Raw genomic sequence first — 26,459 nt, forward strand, 5'->3', positions numbered from 1 at the left:
AAGGGCAAAGAGAATGGGAGGAGAGACTGAAGCAATCCATTTGGAAGCTGAGAGGCAGATGGATGAGCAATAACTGTTAATAGACCCACAAAAGCTGAAGCATACATTAGGGTAAACTCTAGAAACTGGAGCCACCAAAAGACTCTGGAGTTGAAAGCATCAGTTAACTCTGAATGAAGGGACTGGGTGAGTCTCAAATGAGGAGAAATGGTTGAAGATCTTTACAAGAAGTAGGTAGACCTCCTGAGATTCCCATCCTCATCGTGTTCATTCAGGTGACCATTACTCTCCTGTGATGAGCAGAAGAAAGCTTAAAAATCGTGATTGAAATCTTAGAAACAAATGTATCCATCAAACAAGATTATTGGACTTCTGTTTTAGCCGATGATAGTGTAATAGGGGTCAGATTTATCCTCTCTCCTAAAACAACTAAAAATATGGAAAAATGAATGAAACTTAACTGGAGGGCTACTTGAAAGGACCTACTATATGTAATTGGAACCCTAGAAGGAGAAGATAAGTGCATGAGGTAGGAGTAGGAAACAGAATTAAAAAAAAAATTTGAAGAAATAATGCTGTAATTTCCCCAGTTTTGATGAAAATTATAAACCCATAAGTCTAAAGAACTCAATAGCCCCCAGCACAAGAAATGTAAAGAAAACTACACAAAGGCACATCATAATAAAATTGCTTAAAATCAGAGATAAAGAGAAAATCTTAAGAGCACCAAGAAAAAAAATACATTGCTATTAGATACAAGTCATAGCAATTTCTTGTTGGAAACAAAGCAAGCCAGAAGACAGTGGAGCAACATGCTTATGTACTGAAAGGGAGAAATGTCAAATAAGAATTTTATACATGGTGCGAATGTACTTTGAAGACAAAGGCAATACTAAATACATTTTTGAACATACTGAAGCAGAAAGTATCACTTGCATAAACAAACTACAAGAAATTTTAAAAGAAGTTATAAAGGCAGAAGGAAAATGATCTAGGGGTAAAACTAGATTTGCACAAAGGAATGATGAGCACCAGAAATGGTGTGTACGTGAATATAAGATTTCTTTTCTAGTTTTTAAAAAAATAATTTTTAATTATAAAAGTAATAGTCATAGAGGGTAAAGTTTGTAACATGTAAAATCTAGACGAAACATAGCATAAAATTCAGGGGAGGGAGAATGGAAATATACTATTGTAAAATTTTTATACTACACATGAAATGGTATAATATTACTTAAGTGAGACTATAATAAGTTAAAGATGTATACTATAAACACTGAAGTAACCACCAAGATAAGAAAGTAAAGTTATAGCATAGCTATCCAAAAAAGGAGATAGTTAAATTATAAAATAAACCAAAAGAAGCTAGCAGTAAAGGAAAATAGGAACTAATAAAACATGAGACAAATAGGAAACAGATATCAAAATGACATATTTAAACACAAGCACATTAATAATCACACTAATGTAAATAGTATAAACATCCCCAATCAAAAGGCACAGATATTCAGAGTGAATAAAAGAAAGCAAGGCAACTATTTCCTCCCTAAAAGAAACCCATTAAAATATAAAGACACAGATAGGTTAAAAGTAAAAGTAAAAAGTTGAAAGAAAGCATATAAAGGTAAAAAAGAGATTTAAAAAAGATCCAGTTGTCTGGATTTAAAGAAAGCAGGAATGACTGTCAGAGAAATTAAATTTCAGAGCAGAGAATATTATTAGGGGTCAAAAGGATAATTTCATAACCATAAAGGAGGCAATTTAACAAGAGTGTAAAAAACAAATGTAAACATTAATGCATATCATAACAGAGCTTCAAAATACTTGAAGCAAGAGTGAAAAGATTTGTAAGGGAAAATGAACAGATCCAAATTCTAGTTAGAGATTTCAACATTCTACTCTCAGTAATTTGTGCAAAAAGTATATAAAAATCAGTAAAGATATAGAAGTCTTGAATAGTATTTTCAACCAACATATTCTGATATTTATAGAACCTTCCACTTACCATTCTTTTGCAGTGCATATGAAATGCCTACTAAAATAGTAAATTCTTGGGCAATAAAAAATTCAATAACTCTATAAGACTTTAAATCAAAGTCTATTCTCTGACCACAATGGAATTATATGGATACCTGGAATATCTTCGAATATTTGGAAATGAACACATTTTAAATTAACCCAAAAGTCAAGGAAGAAATCAAAAGATAACTGAATCTAAATGAAAATGCAACGTGTCAAAATTTGTGGGGTACAGCTAAAGCACTATGCAGAAGAAAATGTATAGTGCCAAACGCATATATTAGAAAAAAGAAAAGTTTCAAATAAGTTACTTCATCTTATACTATAAAAAATAAGAGAAGAAAAATTAAACTCAAAACAGATGAAAAGAATGAAGGTAAGAGTGTAAATGAATAGAGAATAGAAAACAAAAGAAAAAAAATCAATGAAACCAAAAGCTTGTTCTTTGATAAAATCAATAAAACTCAAAGCTTCTTGCCAGAAGTATTAGGAAAAAAGAAAGAAGATAGGAATAACCAATGTCAGGAAAGAGAGAGGTAATATCACTATAGACTTTATACATATTAAAAAGAAAATTATGAAGTATTATAAACAACTTCATATCAATCAGTTTAATAACTGAGATGAAAGAGACATTCTTTGAAAAGATGTAAACTTTCAAAGCTCATTCAAAAAGAAATAGACAGCCATAATAAAGAACAACATTCTGCTACTTGCTGCAACATGGATGAACTTTAAAAACTTTATGCTGAGTAAACCAGACACAAAAGTAAAAATGTTGTATGAGTCCACTTATATGAAATACCTATGATAGGCAAACTCAAAGAGAGGAATAGAGGTTATCAGGGACCAGAAGGAGTGGGGAAAAGGTTTGCTGTTTAATGGGTACAGAGTTTTTGTTTGGAATGATGAGAATGTTCTGGAAATAGTGGTGATGGTTACAGAACATTGTAAATGTGCTTAATGCCCTTGAATTGTGCATTTGAAATGTTTAAAATGGTAAATTGTGTGTTATGAATATTTTATCACATAAAAATTTTTAAAAAGCTGAATCTGAAATAGATAACCTGAATCAAAAATACATAATCTGAATATGAATAGATCTATTAAATAAATTTAGTTTGTAAGTAAAAATCTTTCCAAAAAGATGAGTCCAAGCACATATGGCTTCACTTAAGTGTCAATTCCATACATTTTAGGAAGAAAAAATATCAGTTCTACACAAACTGGGGCAATTGATTTTTGAGAAAGATGCCAAAGTGATTAAAGGAGAAAGGGATAGCCTTTTCAATAATTGGCACTGAAACAGTTAGATACACATATGCAAAAAAAATGAACTTTGTTTATTGGTTCACATCATATCATAGACTAAAATGTAAAACCTAAAACTACAAAACTTTTAGCTGAAGAAAACATAGGGAAAATCATTGTGAGCATCAGTCAGGTAAAGATTTTTCAGATCCAACATGAAAAGCATAATCTGTGCAAGAAAAATTATTATATTGATTGTGGTGACAGTTTCAATTTTATATACATTTGTCAAAACTTACGAAATTGTATATTTTAGATGTGAACAATTACATATTAATTATATCTCAATAAAGCTGATCAAGGAATATTGCTGTAGAAAGGAAGATTTAGAACACAAAAATGACTTGGGAATTTAAAAATAAAAAAGCAGAAATGAAGTGTTTCAGTTCAGTTCAGTTGCTCAGTTGTGTCCAACTCTTTGCAACCCCATGAATCGAAGCACTCCAGGCCTCCCTGTCCATCACCAACTCCCGGAGTTTACTTAACTTCATGCCCATCGAGTTGGTGATGCCACCCAGCCATCTCATCCTCTGTTGTCCCCTTCTTCTCCTGTCCCCAATCCCTCCCAGCATCAGGGTCTTTTCCAATGAGTCAGTTCTTTGCGTGAGGTGGCCAGAGTATTGGAGTTTCAGCTTCAGCATCAGTCCTTCCAATGAACACCCAGGACTGATCTCCTTTAGGATGGACTGGTTGGATCTCCTTGCAGTCCAAGGGATTCTGAAGAGTCTTCTCCAACACCACAGTTCAGAAGCATCAATTCTTCAGCGCTCAGCTTTCTTCACAGTCCAACTCTCACATCCATACATGACCACTGGAAAAACCATAGCCTTGACTAGATGGACCTTTGTTGGCAAAATAATATCTCTGCTTTTTAATACGCTATCTAGGTTGGTCATAACTTTCCTTCCAAGGAGTAAGCGTCTTTTAATTTCATGGCTGCAATCACCATCTGCAGTGATTTTGGAGCCCAAAGAAATAAAGTCAGCCACTGTTTCCAGTTTCCCCATCTATTTGCCATGAAGTGATGGTAACGGATGCCATGATCTTAGTTTTCTGAATGTTGAGCTTTAAGCCAACTTTTTCACTCTCCTCTTTCACTTTCATCAAGAGGCTTTTTAGTTCCTCTTCACTTTCTGCCATAAGGGTGGTGTCACCTGCATATCTGAGGTTACTGATATTTCTCCCGGCAATCTTGATTCCAGCTTGTGCTTCTTCCAGCCCAGCGTTTCTCATGATGTACTCTGCATGTAAGTTAAATAAGCAGGGTGACAATATACAGCCTTGTTGTACTCCTTTTCCTATTTGGAACCAGTCTGTTGTTCCATGTCCAGTTCTAACTGTTGCTTCCTGACCTGCATACAGGTTTCTCAAGAGGCAGGTCAGGTGGTCTGGTATTCCCATCTCTTTCAGAATTTTCCAGTTTGTTGTGATCCACACAGTCAAAGGCTTTGGCATAGTCAATAAAGCAGAAATAGATGTTTTTCTGGAACTCTCTTGCTTTTTCAATGAGCCAGCGGATGTTGGCAATTTGATCTCTGGTGCCTCTGCCTTTTCCAAAACCAGCTTGAACATCTGGAAGTTCACGGTTCACATATTGCTGAAGCCTGGCTTGTGAAATGTTTAATAGAAGTGATGAATGAAATGTTTAGTAGAAGCCTAAAAAGAAAGTTGAGGAAATCTAATAATTAGAAAAACTCCAACAAAGAAATGGAAAATAGAAGCTAAAAAGTGAGAAAATTAGACTAAGCAGGAAGTTCAGTTCAGTTCAGTCGCTCAGTCGTGTCCAACTCTTTGCAACCCCGTGAACCACAGCACGCCAGGCCTCCCTGTCCATCACCAACTCCCAGAGTTAACCCAAACTCATGTCCATTGAGTTGGTGATGCCATCCAACCATGTCTTCCTCTGTCGTCCCCTTCTCCTCCTGCCCTCAATCTTTCCCAGCATCAGGGTCTTTTCAAATATGTCAACTCTTCAAGTCGTGAGGTGGCCAAAGTATTGGGAGTTTCAGCTTCAACATCAGTCCTTCCAATAAACTTCGAGGACTGATCTCCTTTAGGATGGGCTGGTTGTATCTCCTTGCAGGAAGTAGAACAGCTTAAATTATAAAACTTGCAAAAATAGAGACGAAAAAAAATGGAGGGGGACAGTTTACCAAAGAAACAACTCAAGGAGATTTTCTGCACGTGAAAGACTGAGGGGTTCACCACACACCCAGCATGTTGAGTGGAAACAAAGCCACATCAGAGAAACATTTCAAAACACTGGTGGCAAAAAGAAGGCACTGCAGTTAGGGACAAAGCAGAGGCCCACACAAGACCCATTGTCAGTCCTGCAAGTGAAGGTGAAGGGTGAGAAAGACCTTCACAATTCTTTTTTATTGATTTATTTATTTTTTAATTGAAGTATAATTGCTTTACAGAATTTTGTTGTTTTCTGTCAAACATCAACATGAATCAGTCATAGGTATACATTTGTCTTATTGAAAATGACTTCTGAAAACTTTGTGTCTTCAAATACTCACTGTGCTGTTGTTACTGGTGGGCATTTTCAGACATGCACTGTCTTGGGAACACTAAAAAAATTGCTCATGTTTTCTTTCCCCGGGGGAAGATTATCTCTTCTGTTGAAGAGTTTGGGGATGGGTTTGGGATAGGTACATTAAAAACTAAACAAATGGAAAAAAAATTGGCTTTCAGTGAAAACACAAGATTGTATGAGAAAGGAAAGAAAAATTTAATGTACTACCTGCTACAGCCTCTAATAATGTATACATAGTCATAATGTTATAAATGCTAAATGTTGATTTGCCCAAAAATTATGATATCATTCTATTAGCAGAATGGGAAGGAGAAGAAATATTTTTTAGGGTATGGAAGTACAGTGAGAGAGCTGAACCCTTATTGTACATCGTCTGAAGTACATACATTATATTTAAAATATACAAAAAGAGACATTGGAATTTAAGCATGCAGTTTAGAAATACAGAGGCAAATATCAAGGGCTAAAATCATTAAAAGTAGTAGCTTTGGGGAATGGGAAGGGAGCAGCTAACCTTACGTGATACTCATAAAACTATTTTTGAGCCATGTAAATATACAACTTCTATTAAAATTAAAAGAATGAAGACACAATATGAGAAAGTTTCTTGAAAGTGAAGGAGGGTATTTATCATCAGACTAAAAAAGCCTCCAGGTTTCAAGTAGGACAGAGAATAAAAGATTCATGTCTTGATACAGACTCAAGATATTTTAGGACACCAAATATAAAGAGAAATTCCTAAAGCTTTGAGGAGAAGAGAAGTCATCCTTGAGAGAGCAAGAATATTCTGTCCTCAAATGTCTTATCAGGAACACTAGATATTAGAAGAAAAAATTCTAGAAAATATAATTAAAAACACAATATTCTATACATAGAAAATTGTCACGCATGTGAGAAAATGTAGAACTTCAGACTGTATGTGCTCAGAAAATTGATCTCCAGAGTGTTCTTTCTGTTACTGCAGGATGTATTCCAGCAAAAAACTTCAAGAAGTAGTATGATTAAGAGGCTTGGTAATCACAAAGATCTAGCAAAGGGAAAATAAGGCCAATAAAAATTCCAAGAAGAAGGAAAAGCTATGTAGGAAGCTCATATCTATGCCTAAATGTGAAAGAAACAAAATAACATGAATGTAATGATTGACCATTTGTGATTCTTGGAGTTAATGACACTGAACCCACAGAGAGGGAAAAAAATCCTACCTGATTGACTTGAATAATATTTTCAAAGCCATAATAGCATAAAAACAGTATCTATTGTTTTTTTTAAAGAATCAGCCTATGAACAGAACATGAAAGAATTATGTTCACAAAACAGTATATAAAATTATCAATTCTGGCAATGTAAAAATAGTTAGGGTATCATTTGTTGTTGTTGTTTAGTCTCTAAGTTGTGTCCGACTCTTTGTGATCCCATGGACTGTAGCCTGCCAGGCTCTTCTGACTGTGGGATTCTCCAGGCAAGAATACTGGGGTGGGTTGCCATTTCCTTCTCCAGGGGTCTTCCTGACCCAGGGATCGAACTCACATCTCCTGCTTGGCAGGCGGATACTTTACTGCTGAGCCATTAGGGAAGCCCCTGTCAAAGTATCATTGAGAGAAATTAATAGATTGAAAACAATAGAACAAGAAGTAAGATTTAGGTGTGAGACTGAATGTTTCAAAGGCAGCCAACAGAAAAATTTAAATAGTAACTGTCAAAATTTAGGGGAGGATGTAGTTTAAATTAGCTAAAGCCTGTGTTTCATAGAAGGGGTCAAGTGAGTATCAAGATAGAGCCAGAGTATGCTAGAATTAGGATGCTAAGCACCAGAAGAGCCAAGTGCAGAAATGGTTAAAGATGATGGCTTGTGGGCCTCTGGGTTGGGAAAGGAAAGGAGAGGGCGGTCTTTGATTTTCATTACATGCCCTCTTCTGCTACACATATTCAGAAAAGCATTTTGAAATGCTTAAATGAATAAAATAAAATATTGATGTAATACAAGCCCAGACAACTTTTTGTTGTTGTTGTTTTGTAATGCAAGTGCCTGACTGATGCTCTGATTGCTTAAGCATCCACCTCAGAAATGGCTGCCTGGTAAATACACCACCATCCATGGGACTAGAGAAAGACTTGGGCTGCCTCTCCCACTGGTGCTCCTCATTTTAGAGATCTTGTTTGATTTCAGTAACTGATCACTTGGGCTACTTGTTTTTTTCTCTTCCCGCTCTTTCATTTTAAATTCACCAATAAAAAGTGAGCCTGTGAAACCCTAGACCCCCATACTCAGCCTCAGTAGATGCAGAAACCCTGGCCCAAGACCTCCTTGTGACTGTGGTTTCTGGGTCATGTAAGTAGTAAACCTTTATTTTCTCCAGGCTTCCTGATGGCTACTGCTGAAGGGTGTCTTGCAGTCGTAATAAGAGCCACAAGGGCCTGTCCAACCACGTCACTGGCTATTGAGAGGAGGAGTCGGGTGCAGAATAGCTGTTACTGTGAACACACCCTTGTTCTGAGGTATGGATGCGAAGGCTTGTTGATAGGGAAAAGCACATTTTTTAACCATCAGAATACTAGGGTCTTCAGTGTTTGTCGTCCATTTGTCATCAGGCTCCAGGATGCTGACCTTGCTGGGAATGAGGGGACAGTCCATTTTTAGTTAGGACTTGGTGACTCACACGGTAAAGAAACTGCCTGCGATGCGGGAGACCTGGGTTCAGTCCCTGGATTGGGAAGATCTCCTGGAGAAGGGAATGGCTACCCACTTGACTATTCTGGCCTGGAGAATTCCATGGACAGAGGAGCCTGGCAGGCAGTCCATGTGGTTGCAAAGAGACAGACTGAGTGACTTTCACTTTCCTAACCCAAGAATAAGAATAAGCTTACAGTGAACATGGGGTATTGTTTTGAGGCCATGTGTCCGCGTGTGTGTGTACACGCCTAGCGAATGATAAGAAGAGTGAAGTGTCTAAGTTATGAATCAAAACAGACAAGCAGGTTTTGTAGAATGTGATTTAAAAGACCTAAAAATAAAACACTACTAAGTGTAAGAGAAAGTCCACTATTGTGACCTTTAGTGATAGAGCCAACTTCTGGCTGGGACCCTCCTCTGTGACAGATTTCACCAGTGGCTTCTGCTCAGAGAGAGCCCCTTGCGTGCTTGTATAGTTCAGTGTTGCTCAGCAGTCTTGGAGATTTTTGCATCCCGTCTGGGTCCTGGCAGACAGACCCTGGAGAGCTGGTAGTGACTTGCCGCCTGGCAGACACACAGGGCCTCCATCCTCCCAACTCCTCTCCCATCTCATTGTGGGAGGCAGTTGCTGTTTGCATGACCTCTTACCTGATGAGCGAGGCCTCCCATGGACCATGTCTGAACGTCCAGGTCACAGGCCTAGTGTCCCCAGGCCTCTGAGATGGCAGACCTATGGACACAGCCCCCCTGGGGTTTCCTTCCCGGCTCATTCCCACCACCCCGAGGTGCATGAGGATGGCGTGGGCTGCCTGGGGATGCTGAGTTTCAGCACCAGCGGATGCTCTGACCTTGAGATCCAATCTGGCATTCACGATGTTGGTGGAAACTGTACAATCACTTATTTCACAAGGAAAAAAGTCTCACCTGGCCAAAAATGCAGGCCGGCTTACCAACCCCTTCAGGCTATTTCCAATGCATTGTCTTTTCCACCAGCCCTTAGATGCTTACCGTGATTGCACTTGTTTGGTTTTAATGACCACTTGGTTATCTTTGCCTTTGGGGCTGTGTGTCTGACCCTTTGCCTGGCACCTGTGGGAAAAGCTTTGCATTATGTGTGTCTGCATGGAGGTAGTGTGCATCGCAGCCTCTCTTAGAAGAAAAGACTTAGAAGAGCAGAGTCAGGGCTGTGGGAGAGGGTCTGGGCCGAGGTGGGCTGTTAGTGCTTGGTCTGAAAGGCACTGGGACACCCACTGAGAAGGCCCCTCCTGACTGCTCCGCTCACATGAGTGATGACCCCCCTCGTCAGGGATTGGTTCAGGTTCCCAGTGACTGTCAGCAAATAGCACCCCCCACCCCCTTGCCTGACAGAGCTCTGGGAGGGGATGATGCCACTGCAGACGGCACTCGGCTGGAAAGTGTTCAAATGATGGGCTGGTGGCCAAAGTTTGACATTTCCATAGCTTTTGCCTTTTAACGTGCTCACTTGGGGACAGCCTGTACCTGCTTTTCTTCTTCAATCCATCACTTTTTTTCTGGGAAAAGTATAAAATAATACAGAATAAGGTTTCTGGGCCCGGCGATGGCAGGTACATGCAGGTCTCCCTGAACCTGAAGTGTGGATTAGTCAGAGCTCATGGTTGGCACCCCATTTCCATGTGTGGCAGACACGGATGACCATTTTCAAATAATTAGAAAACAGTTCAGTAGATTACTGTATCATGGCTTCTCTTTAACCTGAGACTCAAACAACCCTAGGACTGCTTACAACCTTGATGCTCACTATTCTGCAGACCTCCAGAAGGGCTGGTTATTGTAGAACTGAAGTCACCAAGCCTTAACCCTGCCCCCTGGCTTTGGTCTAGAAGACAGTGCTGTAGACACTGCTGGACCCCTCCTTGCAGTGGGTGTTGCGTGTCCCCACGGCTCCCCACCTGGTGTCCAAGGCACCCCATGTACTGTCTCTCACCATGGCTGCTCCAGCCAAGCAGAGTTCACGAAAAGGTTCCTGGGTATCTGGTCTTACGGGGCAGAAAGGACAACAGATGGAATTCACGTCGCATTGTAAAACGTGACAAGAGTCTTGCTCACGATCAGAAAAACATTTGGGGGAAGGGGGAAATAACAGAAAAATGGAGGAAAACAGAATTTAAAACTCAAGGAAGACAGGTAAGAGGTGAAAGGAAATGACAGAAGACACAGGAATTGTTTGGGATGGAGCCTCTGTTTGGACAGTGGTCCATTTTGCTGGGGTGCTTGGGTGAGTGGTGGGAGCCAGGAGGTATGCTCCAGGAGGATGCACATAGGAAACCTTCGACTGCTCTGGCCTTGGGCCTGGGTCTCTCACTCCACTCCTCACACCACGGAGCCCTCTGGGGCCAGGGAGGGAGAGGGATGGGCAGGTAACAGGATGCTTCCTGGGTCACCCAAACCCTTCCTGATACACCAGCTTGCTAAAGCTCCCTGACTTGAGCCAATTCCAAGCCCTGGATGCTGCTGCCAGAGGCTCCAAGCTTTATTGTGATGGCCTTCCTGTCTGTGTCTGTCTTTGTTTTTATTTTTGTGTTATTTTAACTTGTCTAGATTCCTGATGGGCTGTAATTGAGCTCAGCAAGACACTGTTAATGGTTTTTGTTGCCTTGATTCCTGGTCCCATCAGAAAGTGTTCAGAATTTTTAAGCTAAAACCTTCGCCTGGTACTTTTTTTTTTGGCTCTCCTGGGTATTAGTTGTAGCATATGGGATATTTAGTTGTGGCATGCAGAGTCTTTGGCTTCCCTGAATGCTCAGCGGGTAAAGAAATCTGCCTGCAATACAGGAGACCCAGGAGGCATGGTTTCGATCCCTATGTTGGGAAGATCCCCTGGAGGAAGAAAATGGTGACCCATTCCAGTATTCTTGCCTGAAGAATTTCATGGGCAGAAGAGTTTAATGTGCTACAGTTCTTGGGGTCACACAGACTTGGATATGACTAGGTGACTAAGCAAGCACATGTGGAATATTTAGCTGTGGCATGTGGGATCTAGCTCTCTGACCAGGGATGGAACTTGGGCCCCCTGCATTGTGAGCCCGCCATCTTAGCCACTGGACCACCAAGGAAGTTCCTCTCCTGGCTCTTCTTCTTAAAGTATTAGTGATACTCTTCTCTTCCCAGTTCAGCTGAAGCATTTTTTACTCATCTAAGGCTGCCAGATTTAGCAAAGAAAAGTACAGGAGAGCCATGTAAGTTGGGATTTCAGATAAATAACAAATCATTTTATTAGTATATCCCAACTATTATGTGGGATATACTTAAATTTTTTCCCATTGTTTATCTGAAATTTAAATTAAACTCAGCATCCAGTTTTCAAATTGTGGTGCTGGAAAAGACTCTTGAAAGTCTCTTGGACTTCAGGGAGATCAAACCAGTCAATCCTAAAGGAAATCAACCCTGAATATTCATTGGTAGGACTGATGCTGAAGCTGAAGCTGAAGCTCCAGTCCTTTGCCTACCTGATGCGAAGAACCGACTCATCGGAAAAGACCCTGATGCTGGGAAGGATTGAAGGCAAGAGGAGAAGGGGACGACAGAGAATGAGATGGTTGGATGGCATCACTGACTCAATGGACATGAGCCTGAGCAAACTCCAGGAGATGGAGGACAGGGGAACCTGGTGTGCTTCAGTCCATGAGGTTGCAAAGAGTTGGGCATGACTTAGCGACTGAACAACAACCCAGTTTTTGTCTGGCAACCCTGCCAACTAATCCTCTAGCCATTCTATGAAAGCATGTAAGCCCAGGCTCACTCACACTAGACATACGTGGTCGTGTTGCTGCCTAGCGATCACCCGAGTTACTTGCTCACGGTGTGCACATCTCTGTCTGGCTGGATGTGTCCAGGCACACCTTGGCAGTGGGCTCCTGAGGAAGGGCTGACTGCACAGCTCACCTTTGGACGGTGTAAGGCCATTGGAGGGGAGATGTGGGGTGCTCCCGAGCTCTGCCAGGGGCAGGCAGGTAGGCTTTGAGGCTGTTTACCCGGAATTCTGGACTCGGGGAGCAGGCTCTGGGAGTCTCCTTGAGCTCAGCTTCGCGGAGGGTGAAGGAGGCCCCACCTCAGCGTCTCCAGCAGGTGCTGCCCCAGCTCTTCCTGACCCCTCCCCACTCAGGAGGCTCCTCGCCTCACCTGTGGTAACAGCGGTCCCTGTGGGTCTGCCCTTCAGCCCAGCTCCTTCATCTTCTGGCCAAGGGAAGCCTGGCTCAGGAGGGACAGGAGTGCTGTCAGAGCAGGGTGTCTGTGAGGCCTTCTGACCATGGGCCCTGCTTCTCCACAGTGAACTCGGCTTTCTCCTCTCCATTCCTTCTTCCTTCCTTCCTTTCTTTCTCTTTTATTTGCCTATTAGAAGACCATAAATAGTTGCTATTTTTTCATCTCAAAAAGTACACATTTCCCAAAATTGTGACCAGAGATGGTGCAGTGTTCCTGTGAACAAGTGGGGGGCCCAAGGAGTGGTGGCGCTGTTCCCAGGCGGTGGGCATGTCGTTCCTGCCGCCCCACAGCCCGCCGGCCATCACAGGGAGCACAGTGACTGACGGGAGGATTTATTTCTGCCAACGAGAGAATGGCTCATAATTTACAGCCCACTGAGCCAGCTTCCACCACATCATTAGAGCCTTCTTTTTGTAGACAGTAATAAATTGTCTTATCACCACTGCTGACATAACATGCTCCTTTTTAAGTGCACCATAATTTTTATTTTTAAGAGAATATTCATCCTTGATGGCCTAGCTCAGGGACATGTGGCTGCTGCCCTGGAGAGAAGACCTTTTCTGTTCTTTTCTGTTTTGAAAAAGAAGGTATAATTCAGTTCCCACAAGCCACTGGCAGGGTAGGCTTGCAGACACTGGGGGGTAGAAAGATGTTTCTAGACATTGATAAGAGGGCCTTGTCTTTCAGGAGGAAGGCATCAGAAGGAGGAAGGCATCAGAAAGGTGAAGGCAAGACTGCTGCTTGTTTGCGTTGCCTCGATTCCTGGCCCCATCAGAAAGTGTTCTGAACTTCTACTCCAAAGCCTTTGCCTGACACTTCTCAAAGTATCAGTGATACCTGCCCTCTCCAGTTCTAGCTGAAGCATGTAATACCATGTAAGGCTGCCAGACTTAGCAAAGAAAAATACATGGTAGCCAGGTTAAGTGGGGATTTCAGATAGACAGTATAAGTATATCCCAGTGATTGAGTGGGATACATTTATACTGAAATTTTTTCATTGTTTATCTGAAATTCAGATTTAACTGGGCGGCTAGTATTTGTCTGCAACCCTCCCAGCTAGTCCTGCGTCTGCTCTAAGGACACACGCACCCCGGGCTGGCATTCGGTGCCCACCCTTGGATGTGGCCTCACTACTGCCCCTGGAGGAGGGCAATGGGCTGTGGGTTTGTCCTTGGGCTTTCCATCCCAAAGGGCCAGTTTGCCACCACTCAGGGGCAGTGACTGACTGAGGGTGTCCCAGACCGGGAGTGGAGGCAGCTCTTGGGATGGTGGGCCCCCCACCAGGGGGTCCCCAGCTTGGAAAACCTGGTCTCCCTCCATGCCTCATTAGGCTGGCAGTGCGGAGTGGCCTCCCCTCCTCTGTTTCCTCCAGGGGCAGCAGTATGGCCTGCTGACCCCAGGGGCAGTTCTGTAGGGACCCCAAGAGCCTAGGAGCATAGCCAGGTGGGGATGCCACAGATGTCAGGTCACTGATGGCAGGGACTTCCCTGAGCCTGTCGCCTGTTCCTGCTGAGAGCAGGGATCTGCAGCCCTGGCCAGCCCAGCCCAAAAGAGTCAGAGCTCTTTTGTGATGCTGTCTAGACAAGGACACAAATCTACATCTCCCCTACCTCATAGTCACAGCTCTTATGTGATGCTGTCTAGGCAAGGGCACAAGTCTATATCTACCCTGATTCATTCCTGGTGAACACACATATTATGCCCATTTTATCCTCAATTGGGAAAACCCAGGCCCAGAGAGGTTAACTGACTTGCCTGAGGTCGCACAGCTAGGAAGGGCAGGGCTGGGTAGATGGTCAGTTCAGGAATCTGTGCTCTAAGCCCAGTGATGCACTGCCTCTCATCCTCCTGTCTGGGCATCTGCTCTGTCTAGACCCTCTCTTCCTGTTCCAGGGGCAGGACCTGAGCTCACTTCATGCCATGCTGTCTTGTTTGTGCCCCAAGTCCCACAGGAACTTTCACCTGAGAGGCACAGCATCTTGACCTAAGGGTGGAGACTGAGTGAATGACAGAGCACACTGCTCACTGTTGCTGGTTTCTATGAAGGACCAGCTCACAAGATGGAGGGAAAAGGAGCTCAGGAGAAAGACAAAGAATAAAGGATTGGCCCTGATCCAGATGAAGAGAGCAGGACACAAAATCGTATGGGTTACAGAAATATTGTATGGTTACCAAAGTTTCCAAAATCACTGTGGATGGTGACTGCAGCCATGAAGTTAAAAGACACTTTTGGGAAGGAAAGCTATAATAATCCTAGATAGCATATTAAAAAGCAAAGACATCACTTTGCTGACAAAGGTCTGTATAGTCAAGGCTATGGTCTTTCCAGTAGTTGCATACAGATGTGAGTGTTGGACCATAAAGAAGGCTGAACGCTGAAGAATTGATGCTTTCGAACTGTGGTGTTGGAGAAGACTCCTGAGAGTCCTTTGGACAGCAAGGAGATCAAACCAGTCAATCCTAAAGGAAATCAGTCCTGAATATTCATTGGAAGAACTGATGCTGAAGCTTAAGCTCCAATACTTTGGCTACCTGATGCGAAGAACTGACTCACCCTGAGTCAGGAAAAGACCCTGATGCTGGGAAAGATTGATGGCAGGAGAAGAAGGGAAAGACAGAGGATGAGATGGTTGGATGGCGTCACTGATTCAATGGACATGAGTTTGAGCAAGCTCTGGAAGATGGTGAAGGACTTGGAAGCCTGGTGTGCTGCAGTCCATGGGGTCACAAAGAGTCAGACACAACTGAGCAACTGAATAACAGCAACCAAATTTTCTACCTTTTGGGAATGACCGTATGGAATGGCAAGAATGGATAGAGTTGCTGGAGTTCCCATGAGGGAGAGGAGCTGGACGTGGTGACCAGTGACTCTGCAAGGAGCAGAGGAGTCCCTGGTTTCATCCCCAGGAGAAAGTGGGCTGGGCTGGCCAGGGCTGCAGATCCCGTAGCTCTGTTCTCTAAGGCTGGAGTGTCTGGGTGGAGAGAAAGCGTAACAGGGATGTGCTGGCTGGGCTGGGGATTTGGAAGAGTTTAGACTATAAATAGTGAGTATATAAAAAGCCTCAAGTGGATTTTGGAAGCCCTAAATCCACCACATAGATCCAAGCAAGATAACAGAAACCATTTAGGTTTTAGTAATGTCTAAATGTAACTCGGCACAGTGCCTGCCCGCCCCACGCTTCTGCTGTCACCACAACCCCTGCCAGCGTCTGCCAAACAAGACGTGCCTCAGGAGCTCGGCTGTGGGCTACGGTGCGGTGCTGATCCACTCTCCAGGGAGGGCCTGTTTCAAGTCCCATTCTGGAGGCTGAGTAGGCCAGGTGACCAGTCCACAGTGACACAGCCGGCAGGTGCCGGGCTGGATTTCACCTCCTCCCAGAGCCGTACCCTGCCTGCCGCCTGCCCCGCCCAAGACCAGGCTCTGGCTGCACCAGGGCAAGCCTGCCCGAAGCTGCGCTCATGTCAGCAGAAAATCAAAGCAGCGAGCATGTGGACAGGAAAGGGAATGTCCTTGTGTCTTGCTTCTCATGGCCTGCGATCACCAGGCTTCTCTCATCTCTGTGGCCCTTGTTTCATGTGACCCATTAACGTCATGAAGCCCTTCATGCCCTGGCTCGACAAGCCCGACGCCCACCCTGGTCACTGGGCGGCTTGGCGTGGACAGGACCTGGCTCTCCTGCCCTTGGCCCTGGACTGGCTGCTGCTCCTGGACATCTGTGGTTGGGTGTTCTGGTCTTAACTCTTTCAGCAAAGTCATTGTCACCTGTCACCGAAGGATAGAGCACCTTAGCAGAGTGACATTTAGGATGATTACTGTCACATTTATAGGGAAAACCCAGGGCTCCAATGAATCATTCTTTAAACTTGGAGAATTCCCTTCACAGTCCTGCCCGCCCACGTTCTCTCCAGGGTTCAGGAAGACACTGCTGTAGGAAGCCCCAGAAGGAGGTTCCAGCTGGTTTGTGCAGGGGACGGGCATCGGGCCTGAGGCTTCATCTCGCAGGGACAAATGGGGGGCCCAGGGAGCCCCACGAGATGGAAAGTGCTTCTAAGACTCAGTTCCCTGCTGGCACCAACCTGGGTGTGAGAGGTTCCAGGACAGCGAAGAGAGCACCGAAGCAGTTCCGCCTGGGGACAGGAGGGAGGGACACTGTCAGTGAAGGAAGACTTCTTGGAGGAGGTGCCCCAAGGCAAGAGGCCAGGAGGAATCTGTGTGTGGGGGCGGGGAGGGGAGAAAGGCACGCCCAGGGAGGAGATATCCAAAGCCAGACAGCCTGGGCCTGAAGGGCTGGTCTATCTGGGAACGTGGCTGCCCATGACAGGGCCAGACGAGCAAGAAAGAGTGCCAGCCTGCTAAGGGCATGAGAGCTGTGCCTTGTGGAGTCTGGGCTCCACCCTGGTAGCTGCAGAGACTCATGGTGGTCTGAGAGGGCTTCCAGGAGCATGTCAGGTATGGTGGGGGTGGGTTTGAGGGGCAATGAGCTAGAGCCGGAGACCACATGGGGAGTTACCCCCAGAGTCTGCGTGAGTGGTGAGGGCTCTTCCAGGATGGGGCTGGGAAGGAGGGGGCGGGGAGAGAGGCAGAGGAATATCACAGGGGACCTTCCAGGCCAGGGTCTGGGTGGGGTTGAAGAGGCTAGAGGCAGTGAGGGTGTTGAGTAAAGGGCTAAAGGTGTGGATCGGGGGTGTGGCTTTCTGAAGACGAGGGTGGTTCAGATACTGGCTGGAGCAGGGGCAGTGTCTCTCGTCCAGGGATCAAGTCCAGATTCTTGCCAGAGCTGATGAGGCTGCCCCAGCCTGGCCCCCTGCCTCCTCTCAGGCTGCCCTTCTTTCACTGTCAGTACTCCTGCCCCTCTACCTTCTTCCTGCATCAGGACCTTTGCATGCGCTGGTTCAATTGCAGGTGCGATGCCTGGAGCGGGTGACACCAGGCAGGGTGGATGGGGGAGTTGGTGCAGATCCAGGGCTGCCCCTCCCTCCCCCACCTCAGCGCCTGCCTCGCCCAGGCCACCAGTTCCTTCACTGTAAACACTTGGTGCAGTTTGGGTTTTCCTACTTAGACCTGACAGATGTCCCCTCATCCTGTTTATTTCTTTGAGCTCAGCTTAAAAGTCACTTCCTCCAGGAAGCTCAAACCATCCAATTCAATGTGCTTCCAATATCTGACCAATCCACTGTGCGCGGTGCGGGTGGAGGTGGGGGGGGTCACACAGGACATCTGGGCTGCTCTGACTTCGGTTTTGCTCTATGTGAGCCTGGAAGCCGGGGGGACTCTGCACCAGGGAGTGGCCTGAGTGACTGTTTCACATGGCCCCCTGTGTTGTGGGCTGATTCGAGGGGCACGGTCAGAGTAGAGGGGTATTTGGGAGACTGCCAAGTTACACCAGGGGGCACATGTGAATGGTAGCAATGAGAGTGGTGAGAACTCAGACTCTGAACGCATTTCCGAGGTAGAATGGGGAGGGGTCGAAGGGGCTGCCCTCTACTGTGATGGGAAGTCTGGGGCAGGGTGGGGGCCAGGCAGACCAGAGCTGTTTGTGTGGGGGGCCTTGGGTGCAGAGGTGAAACACCCTCAATGTCCACAGCTCAGCTGTCGGGCCACACGGGGTTAGGAGCCATCAGCTTGTAATGGGAGCCCACAGTGTGAGAACGGCAGACCTGTGCCAGGGGCAGGGGCAGGGAAGAGGGAAGAAGCCCACGAACAGGGGCCTGGGGCCCTTGATGCCAAGAAGGACCAGGCTGTGGAGGCTGAGGAGCAGCTGTGCGGTAGGGAGCCAGCAGGTGAGGGGGGGTGTCTCAGAGACCACGTGGGAAAGGCTTCAGGGCCAAGTGGTCACAAGCTGCAGGAAGGGCCTGAGGACCAGGGCTGAGAACCGGCCCCTGGACTTAGTGACATGGGCAATGGTGACAGAGCTGCTCCAAAAGGAGGGAGAGAAATGGAGGGCTGCCAGAGAGTCTGCTGTCATCGCTGTCTTAGAGATGATGGGACCACAGCAGCTTGTTCGTGCACAGAGGTCACTTGGCAGCTGAAGCAGGGAAGCCCCTGAGTGACCATGAGGCGGGACGAGGGTCCTCAGGCCGCAGGGGTTGGGCAGCAGAGCCCTTGGGTGTGGTAGGAGAGGAGGGTCTTCCCTGGTAGGGAAGGGTGAGGGCCTGGAAGAGAGAGGGTGGGACTGGGGTGGGAGTGGAGAGAGGAGTATGGGGACTTGCATGACCCTGAAAGTGTGGATAGCAAGTGTCAGAGAGACCCAGTGGCTGGTTCTTCAACTGTGGTCGATGGTGGGCCCAGAGTGACCATCAGGTAAAGAGCCAGGAGCTCACAGGGTGGGGTGGGGCCACAAGAAGGAGTTCCCTGGGGACTGGGGCAACCAGGGATAGGTGGCTTGGAAAGCGGGGGAGGGAAGAGAGGGACCACATTGCTGCCTTCTGGCCCCAGTAGCCAATTCGTCCACCCTCCCAGCTCGGGCACTCTGCTTGCATCTCCTGAGATGCACGTCCCCACTATCTCTGTGTACGCTCCAGCCCCTAAGACAGTAGTTGTCTAGAAAGGGCTCGTTTGGAACTCTTCTCTCCAGCTTGTGTCTACAGCCCCTATTGCCACCCTGTCCACTGCCTTGCTCCATTTGCAGAGACTGCAAAGGGGCCCAAGTTCCTAATTTACTCTCACTTGGAAAGAGTGCTCAGGCAGTGAAGCCAAAACTCTTCCTGGCATCAGAGTGATGGTGCCTTCACCCAGGACCCAGATGCAGGTCCCACCGCTCATCTGCTGAGCCTCCTAGAAGCCAAGGTAAGAAGGGAAACTCGAGAAAGTGCAAGGCTTTTATTCTTAGTTGGGACAAACTTCTGAGGGATTTTGTTGTTTTGCTCATAAATTCCTCGCTTGACACTAAATTTCCATGTGGGAGTTTATGAAAGGAACACTGAGATAGACAGTTGCTAGATCCAGGATAACTGTTTTGCAGGAGAAGCCGTTTTCACAAGATTCTTTAGACATGGAAGATCTAGGTGTAAAAGGAGAGTATAACCAGAAAGATAAGGAGGCGAGGAGTGGGAGCTGTTTATGGACCCACCCCCATCCCAGATGGTCAGACATTGCCCCAGAAAGGAGTAAAGTAGGAATTGGAGCCCACACTAAGGAGGTGATGAGGTAAACAGGCAGCAACACAGAACGGAAGGCAGAGCACAGAACATGGGAAGGGCAAGACCCCTGACCCGCCACAGCTAGAGGCAGTGGCTCCAGGTGGGATTTGGGCTGAAAAGACTTGGGGTTGGTTGGGGGGATCCTTGGTTTGTAGATGCCCTGGGCTCGGGTGAAGATTTCTCTGGGACTGCGGGAGGGGTGAAGATGGAGGTGCATGAAGGGAGGCAGAGGTCTGCTCTTTCCCACCCCTCCCTCATCTCAGGCTCTGTCACTGGGTGCTGTATGCGGTGTCTGTGTCAGCATCTCCTGTCCCCCAGGCTGGGGACCGGTGTGCCATCCAGGTTTGGTGGTGGGGCTGTCAGCTCCACAGGATGCATTTGTGTGTCTCATCAGGCATCACACCTCTGAAGGCTGCATAGCCTAAAGCACCCAGGGGTTCTCCTGACAGAAGGATAGGATTTGAAAATTCACACTAACCAGGTAATGGAAGAGCCCTTGCTTTGCCAAAGGAATCACAACAGATTTTCATTAAAAACACTGCATTCTCTACCTCTGCTGTAGGATGTCAATAGATGCGACAAGAAAAAAGGTCAGATACATCTGAGAGGATTAAACAGGTTATCTTTACTGCAGTATGCCTCAGAGGCACTAGTGCCACAGTCATCAAATCCAAGAGACGCCCTTGAGTAGAAGATGATCAGGATTTGACATGTGACTAAGAAAGGAAATGTGTCCAAGTTGGGGAATGTCACGGGGACCCTTCCGTGAAGCTGTGCCAGTGAAAGGCTGCAGTCGGTGCAGGAGAAGATAAGTAAACCACCGCCAGAAAGGGACTGCACGGAGCCCTGTGGCCTCTGTCCTGGCCATGGTGGAGTCAGGGAGGAATCCTGACCCTTTGAGCAGTCAGCCAGTTCTCAGCTGGGGCCACATCACCCACGTGGCCCCCAAGGGGTTTCAGGAACTGCGCCCCACATCACTGGTGAGAGCAAACAGAAACCTACTCGGGAAGATCTCAGTTTCAGTCCAGGCCAGTGGTGATCACAAAACACCATCTGTGAGATTTCCAGGATGTTAAAATGCGAGGAAATGTGCAACGAGGCCTGGTGGAGCACAGGACATTTCCATGCCCCACTGGAGGCTCTTGGTGCCCGGCAGCAGTGGTCACCATTTGTTCAGTGCAAACTTGGTGCCAGACTGGGCGAGGGGCTTGGCCCGCTTCAGCTTTGACTGGCCGTGCAGCTCTTGCATGGAGACAGCAGCATCATTGCCATTTCTGGCAGAGGGTACTGGAGAACTCTGCCTGGGGCTGCACAGAGCAGGGGCGAAGGTCTGCTGAGGGCTTGCTCTTCCCTTAGATCAGACACTCTGTGGGGGCCACCCCGACTTGCCAAATGGAGCACATGTCCAGAAATGGAATTTTTCAGTCAAGTGCCTGTTGCCTAAATGGACGCAGTTTCTGGATCAAATTCTGCTCCAGCACACCCCAGTGGCTATGTGAAGTCGTCTTCTATTCAGTGGTCTGGGCAGTACTGGGCATCTCACAGACGTAGCTGTGTAAGCCTGCACTTGTGTAAAGGGGTCAGCCTTTGTGTAAAGTAATATCCACCAGCGATGCTCCCGCCTCTGTTCTGATTTGAGAAGATGCTGGCATAAATATCACGTTGTCATATTAGCATTTGCTAAAACTTCTGAAGGGACTTCCCTGGTAGTCCACCACTGGTTATCCCAGTGCCACTGCAAGGGGTGCATGTTCAATCCCTGATGGGGGAACTAAGACTCCCACATGCTGCACAGTGCAGTCAAAAAGTAATTAAAAAAAAAAAAAAAAAACTTTTGAAAAATGTCCTGGTTCCAGTCACCTTTCTGGTCCATGTCCTATCCACCTGTAGGACTGCTGACCTCCCCATCCCTGCAGAGCTGTGCAACCCCCAAGGGTAGTCTGGAGAGCTGAAGCTAGAGGGAGTGGGAAACCCCCTTCCTGCAGGAGGATGAGCCAAATTGCATTCCAGGTCCCATCACAGAACAGAGGGCTAGACTTCTGTGATTGAGCCGTCTTGTCACCATGAAATCAACAGGAAGCCACAGGAGGCACTATGATTTGGGATGTTCATTTTGGGAAGCTGGTCTGCCTACCACATTGAAGCCAAGATATTGTCTGGGCACGTCCACAATAAATGGGAAGTTTAGCCCCGAATGAGCAGATGTTAACAAATTCTGATCCCTCCAAATAAAAATTCAGATGAATTTTAGTCTACTCTCAGCTCAGGGGGCTGAATCCCTTAATCTACTAAATTGTTATGAAAAAACCCTTATCTCTGTCTGTCAAAATCACTGCTGTCATGGGGTGCACTCTTGGGAGGCATGAGCTGCCTCATAATAACTTAGATTTTGTGCAGTGTAGCCTTAGTGTGAAGAAAGTCACACACCTTTTTTCATGTTTTCTTTTTTACTGTGGTAAAAGTCACATAATATAAAACATACTGTTTTAACCATATATATGGTGAATAAACTCAGTGGTACTAAGGACATTCACATAGTTATGCAACTCTCACCATTATCAATCTCCCAAATTTTCCACCTTCCTGAACTGAAACTTGGTCCCCATTAAACACTAACACCCTGCCCCCTCCCCCTCCCCACACCTGCCCTCCCCAACCCCTGATCCTTGGCATCTACCAGTGTACTTTCTGTCTCTATGAAACTGACTATTCTAAATACTTTGTATAAATGGAATCAAACAGTATTTGTCTGTACCTAATGTATATTGGAATGCATTTTTAAGGTTAACTTAATAATGTCCTGCAAACAGATTGTGCCTTTTTTCCCCCCTGTGCTAAACAGTAACTTCTCATTAGTTATCTATTTTATACATGGAGGATTGTATATGTCAATTCTCATCTTCCAATTCATCCCACTCCCTCCTATCCCCACCTTGGTATCAATACGTTGGTTCTCTACCTGTGTCTCTATTTCTGCTCTGGAAATAGGTTCACCTGTGTTATTTTCTAGATTCCACATATATGTATTAACATATGATATTTGTTTTTCTCTTTCTGACTTACTTCACTCTGTTTGATGGCTTTTAGGTCCACCCGGAGGGTCACAGACTTAAAGGAGAACAACACAGGGTCCAGGCCAGGGACCCTGGCCCGGGGACAGTCTGGCCAACAGGGGCCAGAAGGGGACAGGTATATTGCTGGTAAGTGACAGTGACCCTCCTCTGTGGGCAGCCAGGGTGGCATTGGGAGGAGGTGGGCTGCAGGTTCTGGCTTTGCCTCTGCCCCATTGGGCGGTATGATCTCCCACAGGGCAATCCCACCTGCCTTCGGGTCTCCTGCCTCTCGGGTGGGCAGGGCGAGGCTGTCTGCAGGTGGGGAAGAAGGGGTCTGCATTCTGCCTGGTGGGGCAGGCCCAGGGAGCTGAGCCCGCTTGGCAGGGGAGGAAAGGGAGGACAGACTGCATTTAGTGCAGAAAAGAGGAGAAGGTGTGAGGAATCAATTCCAGGTTCCAAAAGGGGCCCCTGGCAGGAGATCGCGTGAGCAGGAGTTCGGCTGGTCCCTGTCGGGCCTCCCATGCTCCCACCTCCACTGGGGTGACTCATGCCTGCAGAAAGGGTGAATCATGTGGGTTATGAAACTAAAGGGCTCCTGAGAGGGAGGCTGAAGAGGCCCCAGGGAGGCCATCATCCTTGGGTCCTGCTCTGTCCCCGCCGGCTCCTGCCCCTCATCACCTGCCTTCTATCTGCCAAGCCACAGACGCACACCCTGAGCTCTCTATGGCCATCCAGAAGCAGACAGTCAGGTCACTGGTCCCCTTCCCACTTAAAGGCCTTCCTGGCCTAGTTTCTGCTTTGCTGCCAGTGTTAATCAGGGTGAAGCCTTGCTTCCCATCCGTGGCCAGTTGGGACCAACAGCCCTTGGGAGGAGTGGCAGAAGAGACCCTGGCCAGTCACCTGTCCCATGTGTGACACTCCTGTAGCTCTCCAGGTTCACCAAATGTGTCTCTGCTGGACTTTAGGCTGCTGGAGGCAGCAGAGCCGGGAAGACCCCACTGACTGTCCCCCTGACTGGTCCCAGGGTCCGGCGATGGGGGTGGGGTGGCATTTAAGTCTGTACAACTAGTGATCTCCTACTGCGAGGCAGGCCAGAGCTCATACAAACACTCAGCAAAAGCTGGTGCATGGCCAGCGCTCCTGTCATCCTCTGAACAGCGCCACCGGGGAGATGACTGTTGTCACTGCACTCACGGATGGAGCCCTGTGCTGAGAAGGGGTGGCAGCTTGCCCACGGTCGCGCTGCTGGGAAATGGACAGCTGGGGACCCACAGCGCCGTCCTCCCCCAGGAAGGCTGTCCCCGAGGTTCCTCCCGAAGCCAAACGTCTCTGGCCCCCTTGCTATGTCCCACTGTCAGGCCTGGTTCTCAGCGGGGCCGACCCGTCTTTCCTTGTGGTTTCTTCTCCCAAGACTCAGGCGAGCCGCGCTCTCACGCGGGGACGAGTGAGGCTTTGCGCGCAGGAGGTCAAACACTATTAGGCGAATGACTGAGGCCCCCAAGGCACCCCGACGGGAGGAAGATGACGGCAGCCAGGCTGGGAGTGGGACTCACCTGAGACGCCCTGGGCCTTCCGGCCGCTGGGAGAACGCGTGTCCCGAGCGCCCCCTTAGTCTGCGGGAAGTTACGGGGTGAGGGGGGAGCTCTTTGCCCGGGGCGCGCGAGGGCCGGGTGCCGGTCACCGAGCGCGGGCCAGGGCGCTGCCGGGCCGCGCGGGCGGGGACGCGCGGCGGCCGCCTCCTCCTCCCCTCGCTCCCGCCCGCAGCGGTGGCGGCGGCGCTTCCCCGGCGCGGAGCGGCTTTAAAAGGCGGCACCCCACCCCCCGGCGCACTCGCCGCTCCGGCGCCGCGCGAGCCTGCCACTGCCATGCCTCCGCGCGCGCCGCCCGCGCCCGGGCCCCGGCCGCCGCCCCGCGCCCCCGCCGCCGCCGGGGACGCGGGCCACGACCCGAGGGCCGCCGGCGGGCCCGGGCTCCGGCCGCTCGTGCCGCGCCCTTGGCGCTGGCTGCTGCTGCTCGCGCTGCCCGCCGCCTGCTCCGCGCCGCCGCCGCGCCCCGTCTACACCAACCACTGGGCGGTGCAAGTGCTGGGCGGCCCGGCCGTGGCGGACCGCGTGGCCGCGGCGCACGGCTACCTCAACTTGGGCCAGGTGAGTGCGGACGGCCCCGCGCGCCCAAAACTTTGGCTGCCGCCGGCGGGCGCGGCGCGAGGGGGCGCTCCGTGAGGAGTCGCCCGGAGCGCGGCGCGGGGTCCTCGGCGGCCAACGGGGCAGTACCCCGACGCGGACACCTGCCCAGCCGCGCGAGTGGGGAGCCCATGGAGGGCGCCGTCCTCCCGTGTCCCCTCAGGTCCACCCGCCGCCGACCCGGCCCTTCGGCGCCGGCCCTCCAACTAGATGGGCGCCGCGGGGCTCCGGACCCTGTACGCGCGCAGGTGGGGGCTGAGGTCGTGCGCTCCCTTGGCGTCCGCGTCTCTTGGAGGGAGGGCGGCCAGAGTCGAGGGGGCTTTCCGGGCGGCCTGGACCCCGCAGCCAGAGGAGAGGGTCCAGGCTTTAATTCCCTCCAGGCCCCCGGCAGGGGTGGGGGGAGTTGGCTTCGTCTCTGGGCCTCTGGTTGGCTGGTCTGATGGCAGTTCTCTGCTGACCGGTCGTGTGACCTTAGGCTGGTCTCTTCCTTCTTTTCCACCCGCCCACGTGTAGGGACGTTGACCTTGTGTACTTGGGTGCGCGGTGGTTGGGATGGGACCGTCCAGTGTTTTGGGCTGCAGAGCACCTGCCGGGGCCTGACCACTCCCGCACCTGGCCCGCAGGAGTGCTGTCAGCGAGCAAGAGGGGACAAGCCCGGGGCAGGACCGTGGGTGGGGTAGCTCCATAGGAGCTCAGAGGCAGGCTTCCTTTTCCTGCGCCAGCTCAGCCCAGCGAGTTGATCCTGATCTATGGCGGGCGGGGGCCCACCGGGGGACCTTTCTGTGCGTTGAGCAAACCTTCAGCAAACTACACACTCAGAGGATCAAGTGGAGTGACAGGGACGCGCCGCTCAAAGCTCAGACCCTGCCGCCAGCCAGCGTTAAATTTAGTTTCATCGTTAACCGTGACAGAAGCGGGCCACATCTGGTGCGGCTCTGATGTGAGTGACATTTCTTTGCATCCTAAGTCCGGTGCGAACGCTGCTAAGGTGACTTGTGCAGCCTTCTGGAAACGTAGATACTGCTGTCTGAACTATACTTCACACCGTGGGTCAGAGAGTGTCTGAAATAACCCATCACATCCTTGGTGTGTCTTTTTGTTGTATCTTGAACACTCAGGTCTCTGCAAATATCCTGTGATTTAAGATTTGCCTTTGGGCAGCACTGTCTTCAGTTCCTAAATCTGAGGTTCCTAAATCTCCCAGGTTCACAGTCCAGATGAAGAAAGTACTCCTTGGTGCCCCTCTGGCGCCTGCTTCCCCTGTTGGCTCAGGCCCGGCTCCTGCCACACTTGGCTGC

General features: G+C 48.4%; 1 protein-coding gene across 1 annotated transcript in view; it reads left to right on the top strand.

Moving 5' to 3' along the window:
- Nucleotides 1–24,843: 24,843 nt before the first annotated feature.
- The window catches only part of PCSK6 (proprotein convertase subtilisin/kexin type 6), a 177,031-nt gene continuing 175,415 nt past the window's right edge, over nucleotides 24,844–26,459 (top strand). The window contains exon 1 of the mRNA XM_061158890.1: nucleotides 24,844–25,125. Within this exon, the coding sequence (XP_061014873.1) occupies nucleotides 24,844–25,125 (282 nt within the window). The remainder of the gene's footprint in view (nucleotides 25,126–26,459) is intronic.

Source organism: Dama dama, chromosome 13 (assembly GCF_033118175.1).
Source record: "Dama dama isolate Ldn47 chromosome 13, ASM3311817v1, whole genome shotgun sequence".
Lineage (NCBI taxonomy): Eukaryota > Metazoa > Chordata > Mammalia > Artiodactyla > Cervidae > Dama > Dama dama.